At 41.3% G+C, this 20,732-nt stretch overlaps 1 protein-coding gene across 1 annotated transcript; it reads right to left on the bottom strand.

Annotated features, from left to right (window-relative positions):
• Window positions 1-11,404: 11,404 nt before the first annotated feature.
• On the bottom strand, window positions 11,405-13,924 carry LOC116198045 (profilin-2). The gene is made up of 3 exons (XM_031528356.1): window positions 13,681-13,924; window positions 12,406-12,543; window positions 11,405-11,767 (listed from the first exon to the last, which is right to left on the bottom strand). Exons 1-3 carry the CDS (start codon window positions 13,807-13,809, stop codon window positions 11,633-11,635), a joined length of 402 nt encoding a protein of 133 aa, XP_031384216.1. The 5' UTR covers window positions 13,810-13,924; the 3' UTR covers window positions 11,405-11,632.
• Window positions 13,925-20,732: the final 6,808 nt, after the last annotated feature.

Consider the following 20,732-nt stretch of genomic DNA (forward strand, 5'->3'; position numbering starts at 1 on the left):
GCTTAGTCGTTTTCCACTGCTACTTGGAATAGAGTGATGGTGGTGACGATTCCAAGTGAATCCTTCGACAGGGAATGTATCACAAATAAAGGCGAGCCTTATGGACTTAGATTAGTTTTTATGGATTTTCAATCGAAACTTTTAGGGTTGGCTTTCTACCATTCGATATCAAATATCTAGAGTAAAATCTGATGTCAAATACCTAAGGGGCATCTTGAATCTTTTATTTTTGTTGTTCTCCTATACTTAGAAGAGCTTACTAATAAATGCCATCATTGCCAATGGGAGACTGATTTAATGTATATCACACATATTATGGATCTAGGTGAGTTCAGCTTTGTATGTCCTAAATCTACGGAGCCAATTATGATTGAGAAGCTCTTCTTGCGGATTTGCTTCTAAGTATTGTTTGTTCAAGATTAGTTTTGCATGACACCCACCCGTTTTGATCCATTGTGGGATCGCATTTTCTTCATTGAGATGAGCTTCACTTAGTGTAAATATGTGTGTTCTATTTTACTCAATTTTCAATTGATTGCTTTCAGGTAATTTGTTAACTGATTTCTTATGTGTTATGTTGGCAGATCCATTATCCTTTTCATTTGTTGTTAACTCAGGTAAGCAACTTCTTATATTTAGGAGGTATCTATTTCTTTTTTTTCTTCATCATACTAGCGATCCATGTTTTAACTTTCAGTATAATTGAAGAGATTCTCCACTATATAATTGAAAATGGGATGCCTCGCTTTGGACTTTGACATCTTTGGACCGCTTGATTTTTATACTTACAAGTTCATGTTCTACGAACTTTGCCCATTTTCTGGAAGATTAAAACTTATCAAAACTTATTAAAATGTAGTTATCAAAACTGGTTGTTCATTTCCTTTAATTAATCGTCTCTGAAGTTTTGGAATGATCGAATATATAGAGGTAACTTGCATACTATGTGTTGGGGATAGAATTTCGAGCTACGACCCCATATGACTCGTAAGGTCTAGCGACCTAGGCGAGCCCTAACAAGGTCCAATTCGGTCACTCACAAGACGAGTTTAGTCCTCCCAGCGTGGCCCACTCACGGGCTCACTTGCAAGGGCCTATCAAGTAAGAGTTATAATAAAATCATGATGGTAACGTAATCTATCTTTAAACTCTCTCTGAATATATGCACTTTACATGTTTTTAGGGTTGATCAACAATTCATTATTTTTTCGTTTATTGAGCATCGAAAAGGAAAATTGAGCACCACCCCGGATCTCCCCTTGTGCAAGTGTTCGAGGTTAAATGTGGGTTGTGGATCCAAGTTTTTTCATCAACGAGACGCACGTGAATCACTCGTGGTTTGGATCCGAATTTTGTGGTCCTAAAATTGGCGCCATTTGTGGGAAACAACACGTAAGGCTCATGCTTTTCCCAGTTTTACTTTCAAGAGCTTAGCAAAATGGTTTCCACCCGGAGTCGGGCTAATTCCACACGTAACCATCCCGGTGTTGGGAGCTCTGTCTGCAACCTTGACATATAGTTTCCTCCCGGCAACGACGGCCTATGACTCCCCCTATCACCAAGTCTCAAGCAATGACAGTCCACCTCGCTAACAATTGGTGGACGACTCCCATCCTCCATCACTCGTCACAAGCTCGCTTGAAAGAGATTCTCAAGCTGAAAAAGAGTCGTTGGAGGCTCTCCCACCGGAGATGAGGGAGCAGTACGGGCCATCCTTTACCAATACAAGCAGATGACTCTAAAGAATGCCCCCGTTACTCCACAGGGCTCCTGAAGCAGCCCTTTCGAACGCGAAGGGCCTCAAGCTCAATCAGAGTATAAAGAATCGCCCGAGAAGATCCATCAAGACAAGAGGAAGAATGGAAGCCTACGCCTGGAAGGATCTTCACTCCATAATGGAGATTATGCTGTTCCCCTAAAGGTGAAAATGACAGTAGAGGAGCTTAATAAGTTTATAGAGAATCGAATCGTGGAGAACGAGAAGAAGAAGTAAGGCATTGTGCTTTTTGATGTGGACAACAAGAGTTCGCTAACAAAGGAAATCCTTTCCACCACTGTACCGCGAAGGTTCGTTTTTCCCCAAATAACTCCTTTTGATGGCAAGTCCGATCCAAATGACTGTATTTGCAGGCACGTTACCTTGCTGTTGGGAAGAACTTCTGATGAGAGAGCGAAATGTTTGCTCTTACCGAGAACTTTGATTGGGTTAGCAGCAGAGTGGTTCTATTCACTCCCCGCGGGGTCCATCTCTAGTTTCAACCGCCTACGAGAATTGTTTGTGCAGAGGTTTGTGGGCAACCAGAGAATACGCAAAGATGTGAACTACTTGTTCAGTATGGAGCAAATAAAGGGAGAGACGCTTCGCGCTTAGTGTAAGCGCTTATTTGGAGTGGTTGCAGAGGTACCAAAGGTCACCATGCGTGAAACCATATATGCATTTTAAAGAGGATGCAGACAGAGAGATTTCAAGAAGGACCTCATTGTACGCCTTGCTCAAGACTTAGGCGACCTCTCCACGAGGGTCAAGAGGTACATGACCTTGTAGGAGTAGCTGGCTGCAGAAAAGAAGGGTGAATACCGTTTAGAAGAAAAGCAAAAGGATCCCCCTAGGGATGAAAGACGCAAAGAGAAATGTCCATAGCAGTTTACTCTTCTCACTACCTCTCGGTCGCTTGTTATTCATGAAGTGGCAAAGCTAGGCCTGATCAAGCCACTTTCGCCAACCAAGAAAGGCGCAAATTTGGGCAATAACCGGTCTAACTATTGTGAATACCACAAGGCATATGGTCATGACACTGATACTTATAAGCAGCTAAGGTTTGAATTTGAGAAGCTAATCCAGTAAGGGCACCTAAAGAAGTTTGCCCAAGGTAGGGGTTACGATAGGAGCCTTCTGTGAGGGTCCTCTCCTCAGAAGCAAGGAAACTATGATTCAATGAGGGAGCCGCGAAGGGGATAGGCTCCGCGAGCATCGCCGTTACAACCACGAATACTTTGGAGAAGACCGTCGCGAATTAGGAAGTTCCCAAAGGGAACGCACTCCCCAAGGGTTTATCCATGTGATATTTGGGGGAGAGGCCTCTGGAGGAGCATCTAATAGCGCACGAAGAGCCTAGGTTCGACAAGTGAAGTCTGTAGTCACGTTCTCAACATGAAAGTGAGTCAAGGATAGAGGACTTGAGGATATCGTCCTTAGTTTCTCTAAGAAGGACTCGGAGCATGTACTGCACCCTTATGATAACGCGCTTGTAATATCAATTCAGGTTAGGACTTACACTGTGAAGCGAACTCTAGTGGACACATGGAGCTTCCCAAACATACTCTTTTTGGATGTGTTTAATCAAACGGGGCTAGCAAATGAAAGCTTTAAGTAGGTCAACGTTCCATTGGTAAGCTTCACTAGGAATAGGGCAGAGCTACTAGGCTCCATCAACCTACTTATAGTGTTCGGCAAAGAGCCCTAGATGGTCAACAGGATGGTTAACTTCTTAGTAGTACACCTCTCTTCAAGATACAATGCCATCATAGGCAGACCAACGCTCAATGCCATCAAGGCTATTGCCTTGAGTTTCCATTTGAAGTTGAAGTTCCCCACCAGCAACGGAGTTGGAGAAATTTGCAAGGACCAGTAAACGGCACGAAACTATTACATAACATTCCTAAAATGGAAGCGGGTAGAGCAAACGCTGACAATGGAATCAGAACCAAGCGAAGGCACTTTTAGGCCTGTCCCAGTGGAGGAACTTGAAGAAGTTGAAGTAGGCCGTAATGGAAAGAAGTTGAAAGTAGGAATCAAGTTGGCTCTAAATGTTCGAGAGTCGCCGGTGGACTTTTTATCTTCCAACCTAGACTACTTCACCTAGCAAGCCTCGGATATACTAGAAATAGACCCGAGAATCATAACCCATCGCTTGGATATCAAGGAGGGAGTAAGGCCCATATTGCAAAAAATCAGACCCTTCGCGGGGAAAGGCTCAAAGTAGTGAAGCCGAAGGTAGAAAAATTGAAGAAAAACCTAGGTCGCGAATACCTTGCTCATCAAGAAGAGTAATGGCAAATGGAGGATGTGTGTGGACTATACTGATTTGAACAAATACTGCCCAAAAGACGCCTAACTGCTATCACGCATTGACTAATTGGTAGACTCCACTGTAGGCAATGGGTTGCTGACGTTCATCAACTCTTACTCTGGGTGCAACCAGATCGGGATGCACCCTCTGAACGATGAGCACACAGCGTTTTACTCGAATAACAGGGTCTGTTGCTACAAGGTCATGCCCTTTGGACTGAAGAATATTTAGGTAACCTACCAGAGACTAGCCAATAGAATGTTCGCGAAGCAACCATGCATGAATGTTAAAGCCTATGCGGATGAGATGATTGTCAAATTCTCTTTTACCGCTCAACACCGCGCGGATTTGGAGGAGACATTTGCGATGCTTTGGAAGTACCATAGGAAACTGAACCCTGAAAAGTATGCCTTTGGAGTCCAATCTACGAAGTTTTTGGGGTTTATGATCAGCAAAGGGGCACTGAGGCCAATTTGGAGAAAGTCCATGCTGTCCTAGACATAGCCTCACTGAAGTCCCCTCATGATGTCCAAAGACTGATTGGAAGGCTCGCAGCACTTAGCCACTTTCTGGCCCAATCTGGAGACAAATGCCACGTGTTCTTCAAGGCCTTAAAAGGGGCTAGGAATTTTAAAAGGACAGACGAGTGCGAAGGAGCTTTCCAGGCCATAAAAGAGCACCTTCCTTCCCTGCCTGCGTTACCTAAGCCTCGCATGGGAGAAACTTTGTAGTGAGCTGCAGATCGAGCAGAGGTTCGAGTTTGTGGGGCATCCTAAGACCAACGATTTAATGGAAAGAACTAATTATATAGCCCTCCATGGGATACGCACCAGGTTTGTTGAGCTAGGAGGAAGTTAGGTGGACGAGTTGTATCATGTGGTTTAGTCCTATCGTACCACTCCTAAGGGGGGGCAACCAACAAAACCCTTTCAGTATGGTCTATGAATTCGAGGCAGTTCTACCAGCGAAAATTGGGCTACACACCTACAGGGTGGAAGTCTACAATGAAGATTTGAACGACGGGATACGAGCTAAGGAGTTGGATAATTTGAAGGGCTTACGACTTAAGGTAGCTGACTTTATGACCCGCGTGAAAGACTGGGCCGCGAAGTACTTCAACAGGAAGGTAAAGGCCAGGCAGTTCACGGTTGAGGATTGGGTCCTGAGGAAGAATGAACTCAAGAGGCTATCGCACGCAGCAAGCTCACTCTAAATTGGGAAGGCCCGTACCAAATTATAGGGGTCCCTCATCCAAATGCCTATGTCTTGCAGGATTTAGAGGGAAAGAAATTTTCCCGCATGCTCAATGCATCCCACCTCCTCAAGTATCTATTTTAAGCGATTTACCTTTGATTGCTCGCATTATGGGAGTCAATTATTGTGAATTATGCTTGATATGCGAAGAATTCTAATAAAAATTTCTAACGAATTCTTCATGAATGGTGTCACTTTTGTATTTTGAGCCTGTGTTAGGATATGTTATGGCAAGTCAATCAATAAGTCATTCCGCTGACACATAACGGAACACTCGCTCGCTTCGCTCAATAGGGTGCTCTAGTGATGTCAGTTATCACTTGAGAGTGGTATCAGTAACCACACACCATCGCTCACTTCGCTCAACAGGGTGCTCGAGTGATGTCAGTTATCACTCGAGAGTGGTATTAGTAACCACACACCCTTGCTCGCTCCGCTTAAGAGGATGCTCAAATGATATTAGTTATCACTCAAGAGTGGTATTAATAACCACACACCCTCGGTTACTTCTCTCAACAGGGTACTCGAGTGATATCAATAATCACTCGAGAGCAGTATCAGTAACCGCACACCCTTGCTTCTCTTTGATCGATGGATGTATCGCTGGTTGAAGGACCTTAGTAGTATCAGCCGCCATGTAAGCTATCTTGAAGGGGGGGAGTAGTGCCAGTAATTATTTCTCGACCTATGAGATATCATTTGTTAATTCAGTAAAGAACGATTCATATTCCGTTAAATTTTAAGTCCTTTGCAGCGTTGTACTTGTTAGAATTTTAACATGCATTATCAATAAAGGTCAAAGCGAAGCATTTGCAAGTGAAAGGGAAAATAGCATCTTCGTTAACGAAAAGTTTATTACAAGGGTACGAAGCTCTGGATACAGTAGAGTTAGAGAGAAGGCCTAATCCATAGTAGGCTCGGCTTCAGGTTAAAGAGCCTCTTGGGCGGCTTCGACTTCAGCGGAGGCCTCTTTCATGGCGTTGCAAGGAGCCTCCACCACTTCGCTGGTAGGGACTATAGGTTTCTCTTTGCTTCTACCTCTTAAGCGTGGGGAGTGAACTTTGGGTTGGGCTGTCCTTGATTGGGGATTCGAGCTCCCCTAGGGCAGCCCGATTACTGTAGTAGTACGCGAAGGTATTGTATTCTCGCGTATCCACATAGGGGTCCTTTTCTTTTAGCTCTCCCCTGACGCCTCGAGCCAGCTCGAACAAGGTCCAGCCCAAGTCTGCAGTATACTCGGGCTCAACCATGTACTTTAAGACAGCTTGGGTGCCAGCCTCAGTCACTGCCTCCTCTTTTTCCCTCCTCACCTCAGCGAGAGTAGCTTTTTTCTTCTTCCTAACGGACTTGATTGCCTTTACGTTATCGCGAGTCATCTATTCAATTATTTGGTAGAACTTCTCGGACTCTCTTTTGAGGTCCTTCACTTCGCCCTCCAGCTCAATGATGTGCTCTTTCAGCTAGCTAAGCTCTGCCTCAGTAGCCTTGCGCAAAGTCTCAGCCTCCTTCGCCAGACCGTCCTTGTTGTCGTTGGCCTTCTTGAGCTTGGCCACATCGCATAGCAGGCCATTCATGACCTCATAGCGACCGTAAAGGACCTGCAGGCAATGAACATGTGGAGTTAGGCAAGATAAAATCGAACAACCAATTAAAGTGTATAGCGAAGAACTTACACGCATTTCCTCTCTTATGAGGGTATCAACTACCTCCGTGCTAGGCATCCCCAAAAAGTCCCTCTTCTGCTGTCTATCCTTAAGGAGGTAGATGAACTCCAGCAGTTGCGACGAAACTCCAAACTCCTCGATTGAGGAGTTCTCTATCACCGTCCAGTCCGACGATGGCATGTATAGGTTGTGAGGGCAGGGGACCTCCTCGCGTTATCGCTCCTCAGCAACGATCATCGCACCCTGTGAAGCTGACCTCGTACTAAGGCCTCGCGACTAAGTGTCCAAGTCCATTGAGACATCAACTTGGCTAGGGGACCTGGCCTCTATCCTCGTCTTCTTCTTTTTCTGCCCCGTGGTAGAGGACTCACACTCCTCGCGTTGACGCAAGGACCTTGTGACAGGGGCGCTGGAGGCAGTTGGGGGAGCAACAACAGGTGTGTTGGAATCGTTGGATGACACCGGAGCGCTGACCCCGTAGGAGCTCCGGTGTGAATGTGAGGCAGGTGATACTGAGCTTGCAAAGGTTACAGTAAGTGTGCGATGCTTGACAAAGATCTACCAATCAAAAAGAAAATAAGGGAATTAGCATATACCCAATTAATTTGGACTGGTCGGTTGGGAATGAGTCGCGCTACATCTAAGGCGCTTTCACTCAAGTTCTTCTTGATGGAGATAGGTCTAATAGGATTCCCCTCGTTAGGGCAGACCATCACTTTCCAAGCGTCCACAGCCGACCACTCTTCTGGCGAGTGCTTTGGGTCAAAGTCAAGGGCAGCTTCGTGCCACACCTATCATTGTTGAGGGTTCTAGAGCTTCGCTTGGTTTATGAAAAACTATTTCTTCTACTAGTCAAAGTTGGTATTGGGGTAATCATGGAGTATCTTCATCCTCTGTTAGCGATGTGTGAAGAAGTACTCGTCTGTCCGCCCTCGAGGGTTCTCTTGGAGGCATAAGAAGTGAAGGAAAGCATTGAGAAAATAAACTATACCATGGAGCAGATAACACACACGAAACGTGAACCACAACCTCCATGAGTTCAGAGGTAGCTGCGAAGGGCCGATGGTGAGTTGCTTACATAGTTCCACGATGTCTACATGAAGAGGCTAGCGAAGCCCTGCCTCAATTAGCATTGGCCACATGGGCATTTGCCCAATGTCTCTCAGATTGTCTCGCCAATGATTGGGGTGGGGGAAGTATGGATTCTCTTAGTCATAGATGCGGCCCAGCATCACTGCCTCTTTAAACTCATCGAAAGTGAGTTGGTTTCTAGCAAAAACCTCATGATCTTTGCCTGACCTACGCATAGAGAGTTCAGCCCTACTACTTGATGTTGCTCTCTCGTTCCTTTAAGAAGCCCTCTCTTGGAGATCGGAATAATTGGAGAGGATGATCGGAAAATGCTCAGGATGAGAGTGAGTGAGCATAGCTTCAGCACTAGAGAGAGAATCAGAATTAGAGAGAAACTCTCCAAATGACCCTTTTATAGGCATTGGAATCCCGCTGGAATGCCAAAAGCCGCGGCCATGGGAGTATCCCGCCATCATTTGCTTTGACACTCCCACGAAGGCAAAACGACGCCTAATCCAAAGGTTGAAGGTGAGCAGGGCTAAAACGATCTGACAGCTAGGGGGCACGGGAAGAATTGACGCAAATTGACCCCCTATGTGCTGTCGGGTCAAGTCCAATCTAATGGTGCGCAGATACCTGGATGTGTTTCTAGTAGGATATATTCCTCGAGCCACAGAGCGACACGTGTTAGTGACTTCCTCGACCACGCACGTCGTACATGCCCGAGTAGGGGGCAATGCTGGGGATAGGATTTCAGGCTTCAACCCGATATGGCCCTTAAGGTCAAGCGACCCGAGCAAGGCCCAATCCGATCATTCACGAGACGGGTCCAGTCCTCCCAGCGAGGTCCACTTGTGAGGCCTGTCATGTAAGAGTTATTTAATAGGGAATTTCTTACAACAACAAGATACACTTTCTAATATATCGAGGTACAAGAAACGGAAATATATCAAATTTCTCATCATGGTGATAACGTAATATATCTCTAAATCCTCTATAAATATATGCACTTTACATATTCGTAGGGTTGATCAACAATTCATTATTTTTCCCCATATTCACGGCTCACACTGACTTGAGTATCGGAGAGGAAAATCGGGCACCACCCTCGGTCTATCCTTGTGCAGGTGTTTGAGGCTAAACATGGGTTGTGGATCAAGTTTCTTCATCAACGAGATGCAGATGAATCACTCGTAGTTTGGATCCGAATTTTGTGATTCTAACACTATGTAAACATTTACGGTTAATATTATTTGGTTAGAATTTGTTGAGGTTGGAATCACGTCAATCGAAATAATTATTATGCTAAATTCTGAATTTTCCAAACACAAGCATGACATCCAAGGAGAGGCAATCTTTTATCATTTGATCATATGAATTTGCACACTCATACTGTCGTCACTTTAATCGCTACCTAATAAATTCATATTTCTCATTCCCGTTATCGAATTTCGTTTTCATATATTTTCATCTTGACGAATCTTTTTTCTCAGGTCCTCTAACAATCATCAGTCTTTTTATCTTATGTAATCAGTCGATGCTCTAAGTCAATCAACAAGTATTTCTATCACAAATGGGGGGCGAAAAGAGGGACATATAGGATTCTGAAGCGGCAAGGATAATTTAACCATATTGCAGGAACATTAGTTAGTGATAATTGTACTCTGATGTTCCTAACGTTTTCCTTTTACTGATAGTTACACTTTTTTATGGCCACAGTGATGGTTAAACTTTTTTACTACAAATTTTTTAGAATAAGTTGACGATGCTAAGAGTGAATCGGCATAAATCCGTGTAAAGTTAATTTTACACGGACGTTATTTATTATCTTGCACATTTATTGAATTCTATGTATACTTATATTAAAAACAACGAGTTAACAGAAAATCACAAACGTTATTTATTAAATGTAAATTAACAAATAAATACTACTAGATTTAAGTACCTAAGGCACAAACATTGTTTATTGATCCTTCTTGCCGCTGCGGTGTTGCCTAGCAATTTATTTTGACATTTTCATTAATATAGATATATTTTGTAAAATCCAAGAGGTGGTAGCGATACACTTTTCACTATTAAATCAGTGATCGAGTTTGCTCCCATACACGAAAGTAATCGGCACGCGCTAGTAATAATAATAATAGTAATAATGCTAACCCCTAGGGCCCTCAGCAAAGGAGAGGTCGTGGAAATGCAATTTGCATATCAAAGTGGTTGATCACGCAAGCATGTGTCGAAATTACAGTAATGATCACTTTTGAATTGAGCCAAATTCATTCAACTGCAATATTATCAGAGGTTGCCGTGTAATTTTGTAAGATGCGTAATATCGACTAGTCTTCGGAAGATGTCTCTCCAAATACATGTTAAAAAATGAGGATCGAACAAATCAAAAGGTCGAGGATGGTGTATTTTCTTGATAATTTCTTGAATTATAAAAACACAATGAAGATCCTATTTATGAGAATGGAATACAGATATTTATTTCAAGTACCTAAGGCATTTGTCTAATTTGATGATATATACTTTGTTAAAGGGGAAATGGGAATGCATTATTTAATATTGCATTATTTGATCACCTTTATAAAAAGTGATATTATCTTTTTCTTAATAGTATGGTTTTTGTAAAACCTGCACATCCCTTTCCAAAGATGGACAGTCTGATCGTATATTCCCTGATGATATGATCTGAGCCTATGAGCTGTGCGTAGCAGAGGCATTGGGACGGGGGGGTACCGCATCTTACATTAAAGTTTATTTGAAAAAAGTCAGTTTATTTTAAATATAAATTAATAATAATAATAATATTATTATTATTATTTCCATAAATTATCCTTATATCATCATTAAGCAAATACAGTGTCTTCGTTAATTCTATTTAAATGAAGTCATTACATTTCGATATTGTAATCTGGGATACAAGTTCTGCAAACTACCGTTGGTTGAAAATGAAATGAAAACGACAACTCATGCTGCAATGCAATTTCTAACCGATTCTTATGAGCTCTAGAACATCAAAGAAATTATAGGTTATTTATTTATCATTAGCGAGCAGTTACAAAGAGATTGAAAGCTCTGTATGTGAAGTCGAGTTTGAGTAACACGGAAGCATCGTGCATGCGAAGGTCGTCGAATGGCAGTTTTCGGTGAATTCCAGAATGACAAAACAACGAGGATGCGCTTGGAGTTGTGACTTGTTTATGCTTTAAGCATTAGAGAACGATTATCAATTGAAACAAGGTACTTTTGTTAAGAAGCATTTGCTTGTGAAGAACAAAAATAAAAACTCGAAAAGGAGGTAAACCAGCAGCACGAAAATCGTACTCTCCCTCCAGGTACAGAATATAAGCATTGAAAGGCATATAAAATTCACTGATATATCGGGGAATGTTGATATCAAAATGAAGCGAATCATACACATGAAGTCTTCAAACAAGTTACCTCAGTGTCACACAGATTATTGCTCACAACTGTAGTTGAAGACTGCAAATTCCAGGATAGAGAACAAATTGAAGGAAAAGGCGTAAGATCGAGAAATTGAAATGGTTGGAGATCCATTGTTATGGACTGCTTCTACAGGCCCTGGTCGATAAGGTAATCCCCCAGCCTCTCGACAACCATATTGCACTGACCTGGCGTCACGGGTTCCTCATAGATACCAAAGACCAGAGCTTGACCAGTCTTCTTAATAGTGATGCCTCCAGATCCCTAACCAATCAATGAATGAAACGCTTCAGTTCAACTATATCAAGAACCTAAATACCGGGGTCTTACAAGTTTATTTTATGATGACAAATCTTCCCTATACGATAGGTAAGGTACTTGACCATCCTCAATCTTGTTACGTTCAGTTTCTGCTTCGTCCAGGAAACCTCTCGAGTATCCCATCCTTCCTACTTTAAATTCTTGATTGGTAAATAATGAAAAAGAGGAAAGGTGTCTCATCACTATGCTGAACGCGACCTCATATAAAGTCATGTAAAATGACTTCTCACGCATTATTTACGCTTTTCCTTTTCCGATCTTGAGGAAAGAAACTGGAAAAAAAAATTTTCTTCTAGTTGACTAAATGGCTGTGCAGAATGAAAATTTCTTCTAGTAGCGACCATGGAAATTTCTTGAAAGCTCATATCTCAATCCAACTTGTATAGGATTCAACGGTACTCCGCTCTAAGTGTCAAGACTAACATCAATCTTTTCAAGTCGTGGTACAGTTTCCTAGGCACAGAACTTGAAGCAAGAGAGAGAACAGAATGTCATCCTAGGTGCTTATCATTAGAAGAGTTAGATGTATTAACTTGTTCCCTATGATGCCAAGTAAGAAGCTACTTGCATAGCATTATTACCTTCTTCCCACGGATGACGGCTCCAGGCTCACCCTGGATCACCATATATTTTGTGCCACCAAGATATAGACCAGTTGGTGCGAGGTGGCCAGGTTCCTCAAAATCTTTCATGATGCCTTGAATTTCTTGAGGCTTAAACTGCAAAGAAGAAGAATGAGATCAATAAGAAGCCCTTAAAACTTTTAAGATAATACCAAGTACATACAGTCTCATCGAACTTGCACAGAGAATAAGGGGACCAATTGGAACATGAAGGCTGGAGGACACTTTTCGCGGGGCATGATATACAAAAAGGTCAAGACAACTACAATCCTTATCAGATAAAGGAACAGAAGCCACTCAACTACACATCATCGGCTGACTGGTGAAAAGGAAAATAAATCACATTATCAGCGGGCATGGCTAGGAAGATTCTCAAATAGTTTATTTTACGAAAAAAGTATGAGTAATTATTTGAAGGACAGGTAAGGTCCTCTTTTACATTTGTCATGAATAATAATAACTCCTTTATAGATGATTCTGCCATTATATAAATATAAGCCAAACTGATTGAGTTCACCGAATTACTCTTCCAAGGAACATTGTCCAATTGATCAATGCCTGTAGCTAAAGATAGAAACTTTGTTAGAGTGCAGCTAGCTAGCAACAAACAAGTTATCAGGAAAGAAATCCATTTAAACTGAAATCCGTAACTTCGATGAGATCTTCTAATATGCAAAATGGGGATCCCCAATCACTACAGGTGAAACTATACACACACAGCAGAAAAAGGAAATAATTAAATCTCGATGCTCCTCCTCGATTGAGATCGCACAAAGAAAACAATGTCAAGAAGCCCGCATTGACGAAAATTCCATCTTTTTCCTTGAATATTTTTAATTTAATATCCACAAACCACAGCGATTTGATCATCAAGGAGAACAAGAGTCACATCAGCGCAAACATGACAAGGCAAAGCATCTGCCATATAAATCTAGCCGTTCCAAATACAATACCAAAATGCATGCCACCAGCTCCTCAATTAACATCAATCAACACAGCACGCATTGCTTAATAATGACAATCGCATCGGTCCAACACAATCAAGAAAAGCTGCCACATTAAGTCCGCCGTAGCTCAATCCCGACAGATCAATCAAACCTAAGCCTCAAACACTCTGATCGTCAATAGCGGCTGGCTGAGAGAGAGATCAGATTAATCGGAGACTAGGCATGGGAAGAAAAGTAACGGAGGACAAGTGATCGCGAAGGGAGGGGAGGGGATCAGAGCACGCGCCTGAGGGAATGTGCTGCTCTGGGCCCAGACGCTGCCGTCGTGGCCGACGATAGCGGCGGCGGTGAGGTTCTGGCCTTGGCCGTCGATGTCGCACATGAGGTGATCGTCAACGTAAGTCTGCCACGACATTGTTGATCTCCTTCACCGATCGATCCTCTTCCTCTCTACAGATTCCGATCTCTGTTCTTCGCTACGGAGAGAAAATGGCAATGGCTATGGCAATGGCTTCCCCTAATCAAATGATGACTGCATTAATTAATTCGTTATTTTAGAGAGAGAAAGTGAGGGGTGGAGAGAGAGAAAGAAAGGGGGCCCACAGAAGGAGTTTAGCTCCTCCCGGTGCACCATGCGCCCGGATGATTTACGAAGCCTCTAAGTTGGGCACATGGTGAACCGGGCGTAGAATTTTGTTCATCCTATAAATGGCCTGCGCCATTCATGTTGCGCGACCGTCGGTCTGCCCTTATTAATCTGCGGTCGTCGTCCGCCTCTGACTGAGCTGAGAAATCAAAAAATAAAAGTTTTATTTTTATTCCTTCACCCACAGTACTTTCGGTTTCTAATCATTGAGGTCCCTCCCCCACCCCCACAAGGATATTAACATGTTGGACTGGCCCACCGCAATAGCCATAGGAAGTCGGCATGGCATGTCATGGCATAATAGTTTGACCCCCAGGTCAAACTAGAAGGTTGATCCATTAAAGTGGATCATTGCTGGCCATACAACAAAAGCATATTTCCGGTTACCTCTGGAAATTAACGATCTAATACAGGTTTATAGGTTCTTATAATAGAAGAAGGGTCTATAATTAGATTACACATGATTAGCCAGAACATTCTAGGCATGACGAGAGTGGCATTTTAAGCTAGATGTATAGGGTGGTCCCTCTTGGGCCACAACAGAATTCATATGAAGGGTTAATCATTCCTTCTTTGTGGAAAATGCTTTCCTTCGGTTTTTGTTTGTTGGGATAAACCAAACATGGTATACGGAATCTAATGCTAGAATCCAACTCCTCAGCTCAACACGACATGAATTACTTACTTAGCAAGTCGTGCAAGCATAATAAACAAAATACAATATTAAGTCGTTATCGTCATTGGGCCCATGACATGATAGCATGATAATTGTAGAACAATAACGGAAATGATAACTTGAATCGAGCCCTCATAGTACGGTAAGGGAATAGTGACGCAAAGGTATAAAAAAATGTTTTTCTTTTTTTTTTTTTAAATTTCTATGGCGCTTATCATGTCGGGCCTCAATGGACAGGCTCGGCATGATAAAAGCTATCGGCTATTGGGATGACTTTCAGCGTTATCGGGCCGGCCTGATAATGATACAGCATGATAAGACTTGACCACAAATTTATTGTGTTAAGCCCATGCCAAAAGGTACCGCCACTATGTACGAATGTGTATCTCAAAACATCGAGGTATCGAGAAATTTTTTTGTAAAATATTTAAATGCATTCCTCCACACCAAATGGCGAATAGGGTGGGTTTCCCCTCCGCGAGGACCCACCCTGCTCTTTTTGCCTTTTTTTAAATATATATATATATATATATATAGATATTGATTTCTTTAATTTTTTATTTAATTTAGGTATACAAATTCCTTTTTATTTCGATATCCATCGTCTAATATTCGAAAGTACAACTGGTCATATTGATTTACGATTGAGCGAGATCGACCTATTGAAGGATAAAAGTCTCCTAATCGTGTATTTTCTCCGATCAACTCTGCTATTTTTTCCTTTGTTTTAAAATTGATTTTTTTAATTTGTTCATTTAATTTAGGTATACAAATTCCTTTTTATTCCGGTATGCACCAATACAACGGGTCCGATTGATTTAGGTTTGAGCGAAATGGACATATTAAAGGATAAAACTCTCCTTATCATGAATTTTCTCCAATTACAAGTGTTGAATCACCAAAAATAAGAGCACATTGATAAGCAACCTTTTCACCAATTTAGGTAGTCTCTTTTTATTTGTAATGTTAGAAATGTCCTTAATTTTTTTAGTGAAATGCAAGCCTAATTTTTCTAGGGTATGGAGGTTGTGACGACAAAATGCTTCTAATGGATATTGAATCACTTATGCAAGTAAACTTTGACCACTTAAAATTGGATAAATTAAGGCTTACTATATTGCGTCCGTAATTTTCTAATTGGAATTATTGAAAATGAAAATTAAAATTAGCAGAGAAGAATGTCAGCCATTATACTTATGAAATATTAATTAATACACCCTTTTGAAAACTATGAATCACTTACTATCAATTGATTATTCATACCTCTTACACATACGTAATTTTGTCGTTAGTTTCAGTACTACTCAACATTGATTTCATTATGATCAATAAAAAAATTGATCAAAATTTGTCAATCTCGTTACAGCGTGCGATATGGACGCACAATTTAAGCTTGATCAACAAACCCCTATGAGTATCCTTAGTAAACGGTTTGGCCACATTTTTTATTTGGATCAAGTTCAATGAATCGTTTCTAATTAGTCCAAATTATTGGTACATATTCATTAACTATTAATATGTTTTAAAAAATGAAGAAATTATTCAATAATCGTAAAAGATATCTCAACATACAAAGTTCTTATAAACTAGTGTAATGGCACGTGCATTCACTCCCATTTGTTTTTATCAATGAGGCACCAATGTCTCGTGGTCCCAAAATATAAACACGGTATCCACTTCAAAAAATAAAAATAATAAAATTGTTTTTATTGCAATACAACCAAATTGAATATTTAATCCCGTTGTGTCTTGTTCCAGGATTTTCAGAAACATCTTGCACTATAATCATTATTACTACCACAGTATTTGCATTTGCGGGCTTGTATTTGCTTATCTGGTATTGTATTTTCTTGTGCGGAATAGTATAGAAATGGTTTGAGTGAATTCGTCTACACACAACATGTAGATCAACAACTCGATTTGCTAATCATATAGTAGTTGTCGTTGACACCCTGATGGAAAACTCCCTCTTCATCTTGACAATCAGAAAGTAGATAATTGTATCCTGTTAAGCTGCCTTAGCTGCACAGTTAGGCAAGAATTCATCACCCGATTCATAATTTCGAAGTTCGACCACAAATGGGGAAGATGCTCTTGTGATGTGAATATTTTCTGAGTTATTTTGCTCGCTAAGGATTAACAAAAGAAACGACATATGAGTGAGAGGGGACAAAGTGATAAAGGAAGACTGAGATTTTGCCCCGTTTGAATTTAGAGTTAATTGATTTTAACTTTAACTTTAACTTTAACTCAACATACTACATGATAAAAACACACATTTTCTAATTCAAAAATTTTAACTTTAACTTTAACTCAACACACTACACAACAAAAATACACGTTTTCCAAATCAAATTTATAATCACATCTCATTTGTCCTTTTCCACAATCAATATTAAAATCAAAATTAAAATAATTTTAATTATGAATCCAAACGGCTCCTGAGTTTTTGAGAGCCGCAACTAAAGGCATAGCCTCTGCCCGCCACCAAATGAGGTGAAGTTAGTAGCTAGGCCCAATGGGGAATTTCTCACTCTCCCAATTCATTTATGGGCTTTTCATGTCTCACCATCGCGGTCCATGCAAAAGCATTTCTTTCATAGCCCATTACAATGTGAAATTTCGCCCAAAAGGGTTCAAATGCAATAACACTCGTTGTCTATCTCAAAACAAAAATGTTCTAGAGTTGATTCATGTCACTTAAACTTTTCGTGTCCATTTATTTCATATTTCCTTATCTATTATTATGTAAATTACTAGGCGCATGAGCCTTTAAACAAAACAAAGAAAGAGTGAAATTCTTAAAAATATGTGAATGTCAAAAAACCTTTATATAATCTTATTCTTCATAAGAGTGGGAATGACCACAAGGCACTATACAATCTGTTTGGCAACCGAAAAATTTTTAACTTAATTCGCAAACGGACAAAAAAAGGCTGGTCAAACGGTAATATTGAGGGCCCCACTCCTGACTTCGTCTTCAATCGCTCTGTGTTGCCCTAATTTTTGAGATTTCACAGAAAGAACAGATAGCAACTCCATCGCTCTGTGTTCTTGCAGCTGTTAACTTCGACGCTGTTGAATCTGCCCCGATTTCAACTCCATTTTAGGGGCGCCGCATCACAGAGGACTTCGACATCGGCAACGAAGCCTCCTAATCGACGTTGGCGAGTGGTAATCGGTCCAGATTTCACTGAAATCGGCCGTACGAATAAGGTAATCGGTACAGAATTCACTGAAATCGGCCACAAGAAGCAATAGTCAATTTCACGGCTAACTTACATCCCATCTGAATTTTTTTCCCTTGCTTGATATCGCAGAAAAAGCAATCATAAGGACCTGCAAGAACAGGGCAAAGGCCCCCCTTGTCAGGAATACGATTCCCCGCACTGAGCAACTTCTGCTACAGAAGGACAAAGATTCCCTCCTTTGGTCTTTTTCGAGGGTCCTTCCACTTCATTGTTCACCAGCACGCGAGGCTTTAAAAGACCCGCGTCTCCTCTGCTTCGGTACGCAATCTGAATTTCAGGTAATTTCTCCCATCCTCTCTCCAGTTGCAGATGTCTGATGCTGTGTAATTTTATGGCTTGTCTTGCTTATTTGGTCACTGAGAGGCAATCTGTTGTATTTGTTTCGCTGAAACCCCGTTTAAATATGATGTTCTGTTGTTCAAATATTCACGAATGTGAATCTGCTATTCTTACCCTACATTATGTCTGATGATGTGTACTTTTATGGCTTCTTTTGCTTCTTAGGTCACCCAAAAAAGCAATCTGTTGTTATTGATTCGCTGAAACCTCGTGTGATGCTGCAATGTTGTTCAAATTTCACGAATGTGAAGCTGCTGTTCTTACCCTACATTATGTCTGATACTGTGTATTTTTATGGCTCGTCTTGCTTCTTTGGTCACTGAGAGGCAATCTGATGTAATTGTTTCGCTGAAACCCCGTTTAAAAGTTGTTCTGTTGTTCAAATATTCGCGAATGTGAATCTGCTATTCTTACCCTACATTATGTCTTATGATGTGTACTTTTATGGCTTATTTTGCTTCTTAGGTCACCCAAAAAAGCAATCTGTTGTTATTGATTCGCTGAAACCTCGTGTGATGCTGCAATGTTGTTCAAATTTCACGAATGTGAAGCTGCTGTTCTTACCCTACATTATGTCTGATACTGTGTAATTTTATGGCTTCTCTTGCTTGTTTGGTCACTGAGATGCAATCTGTTGTTATTGTTTCGCTGAAACCCTGTGTTAATGTTGTTCTGTTGTTCACATTTCACGAATGTGAAGCTGCTGTTCTTCTTTCAGTTTGTTGAGTAATATGCTTATCGCCTTGTCTCGATTACTGTAATTGTGTCTAGCTCCTAGGCGATACATCATTTCTCCATGCTGTTAGTCTCTGAAGCTGCGATTAGTTGCATTATTTTGGATAATATATAAGCAGGCAAGGGTTCATTTGCCACAGGAAATGAACCTGTTCTGTGAGTAATTAATTTTTTTTTCCTATTAACTGATAGACGAATTATCATGATTTGCTGCAATTTGTTTTTGTGCTGTTAATTTTATTTTTTTCCTATTATGTGTGGAAGTTGTGGTCCAAAAACTGCATCGATAATGGCTCCAAAGGGTGAGCATGTACTGGAATGGAGTGATGAGATGGAGTTGGCATTCATACATATCATGCTTGAAGTCTTCAAAGTGACCCAAACGACTTCCTGGAAGAGATCTCATTGGGAAGAGATGACTAAGGAAATAGATAAGCAATTTCCTGAAGCGCAACTTTGTTGGACGAAGGTAAGGGACAAGTGTGCTAGATTGAAAGGGACATACAGGCAGTTCACTGAGCTAAGGAACCACACTGGAGTGGGATGGGATGCAGACACGAACACCATCAAGGCCAATCCCGATGTCTGGGATATGTTTATCAAGGTACACGCTTCAGATATGTTACTGTCTTCTGTGTTTGAAGCTGAGTTCATAATATGAGTTATGCAATGCTGACAATTCCTTTCATTTAAAATGCCTACTGGTTGTTCAATTTTCTAGATATTGGCATGTCCTTCACGGGATGTCGTTGGCTTTCTATAGTTCCTCACTATTTACTGTTACTGTTCTCGTAACATATACCGTATCTCAATGTGCAGAAGAACAAGGCATTCAAGGCATTCCGGACCAAAGGCTGCAAGCACTACAGCCTATTGAATGAGCTTTTCAGTTCTTCAACTGCTACCGGTGCTCTTCGCATCTCCTCCACCAATCCACCGACAACTTCATCTGAGGAACGACGGATGCATGCGGCATTCATATCAGCGTCGAGGGGAAAGCAGAAACAGGCTGTCAACATCGTGGAGTGCTCCGACGAGAGTGACGACCCTGTCAATGTTGAAGATCCAATAATATCAGAGTCCCGACGTCGAGTGTCTAAAAGAGCTTCATCGGAAAAGTCCATAATGCATGAGTGCATGGAATTGTTTAGGGATAGCTTCAACAAGAATGGTCTCGAAACCCCATCGGTATCAAAGCGAAGCAAGTCCGTATCAAGCCCTGATAAGCCAAAGAAGGATAGCGTCAACGAAGCCATGTTAGAGTTGAAAAAATTGAAGGAGAAGGTCCCGCGTCGCTTTTATGTGAAAGCCGCCATGGCGCTGGCAGATAAGGAAATAAGGAAGGTTTTCATGTTCTTAGACAAGGACGAGCGAATTGAATGGCTGCAGAACCTTGCTGACTCCTGAATCGACGCGCAGAGTATATTGGTTTACGTTTAGTTGAACATGTTCCGCTAATTGCTTTTACTTTACTTTGTTATGACATTTGTTATCCTGACATGTTTGTTTCGGGTGTTTGGAATAATTTCATTTGAACATTTTTAATGCGTGCTTTGACTGTCTTGTGTGGTATGAAATGTGGTTTTTAAATGTTAACGTACAGTGTGCTATTCTTACAACAGTTATAGGCGTACAGTAGCAATTCTCAATATGCCAAGGAATAGCAATTCTGCACGGTATGACGGGAACTC

This window comes from Punica granatum, chromosome 2 (genome assembly GCF_007655135.1).
Source record: "Punica granatum isolate Tunisia-2019 chromosome 2, ASM765513v2, whole genome shotgun sequence".
Taxonomy (NCBI): Eukaryota; Viridiplantae; Streptophyta; class Magnoliopsida; order Myrtales; family Lythraceae; genus Punica; species Punica granatum.

Excerpts from the sequence above, each read along its gene's own strand:
- LOC116198045 (XM_031528356.1), bottom strand. The coding sequence starts at position 13,809 with ATGTCGTGGCAGACTTACGTTGACGATCACCTCATGTGCGACATCGAC. Across the intron at positions 12,544-13,680 it reads AGAGCAGCACATTCCCTCAG|TTTAAGCCTCAAGAAATTCA; the intron begins GCGCGTGCTCTG and ends TCTTCTTTGCAG. Across the intron at positions 11,768-12,405 it reads CCGTCATCCGTGGGAAGAAG|GGATCTGGAGGCATCACTAT; the intron begins GTAATAATGCTA and ends TTGATTGGTTAG.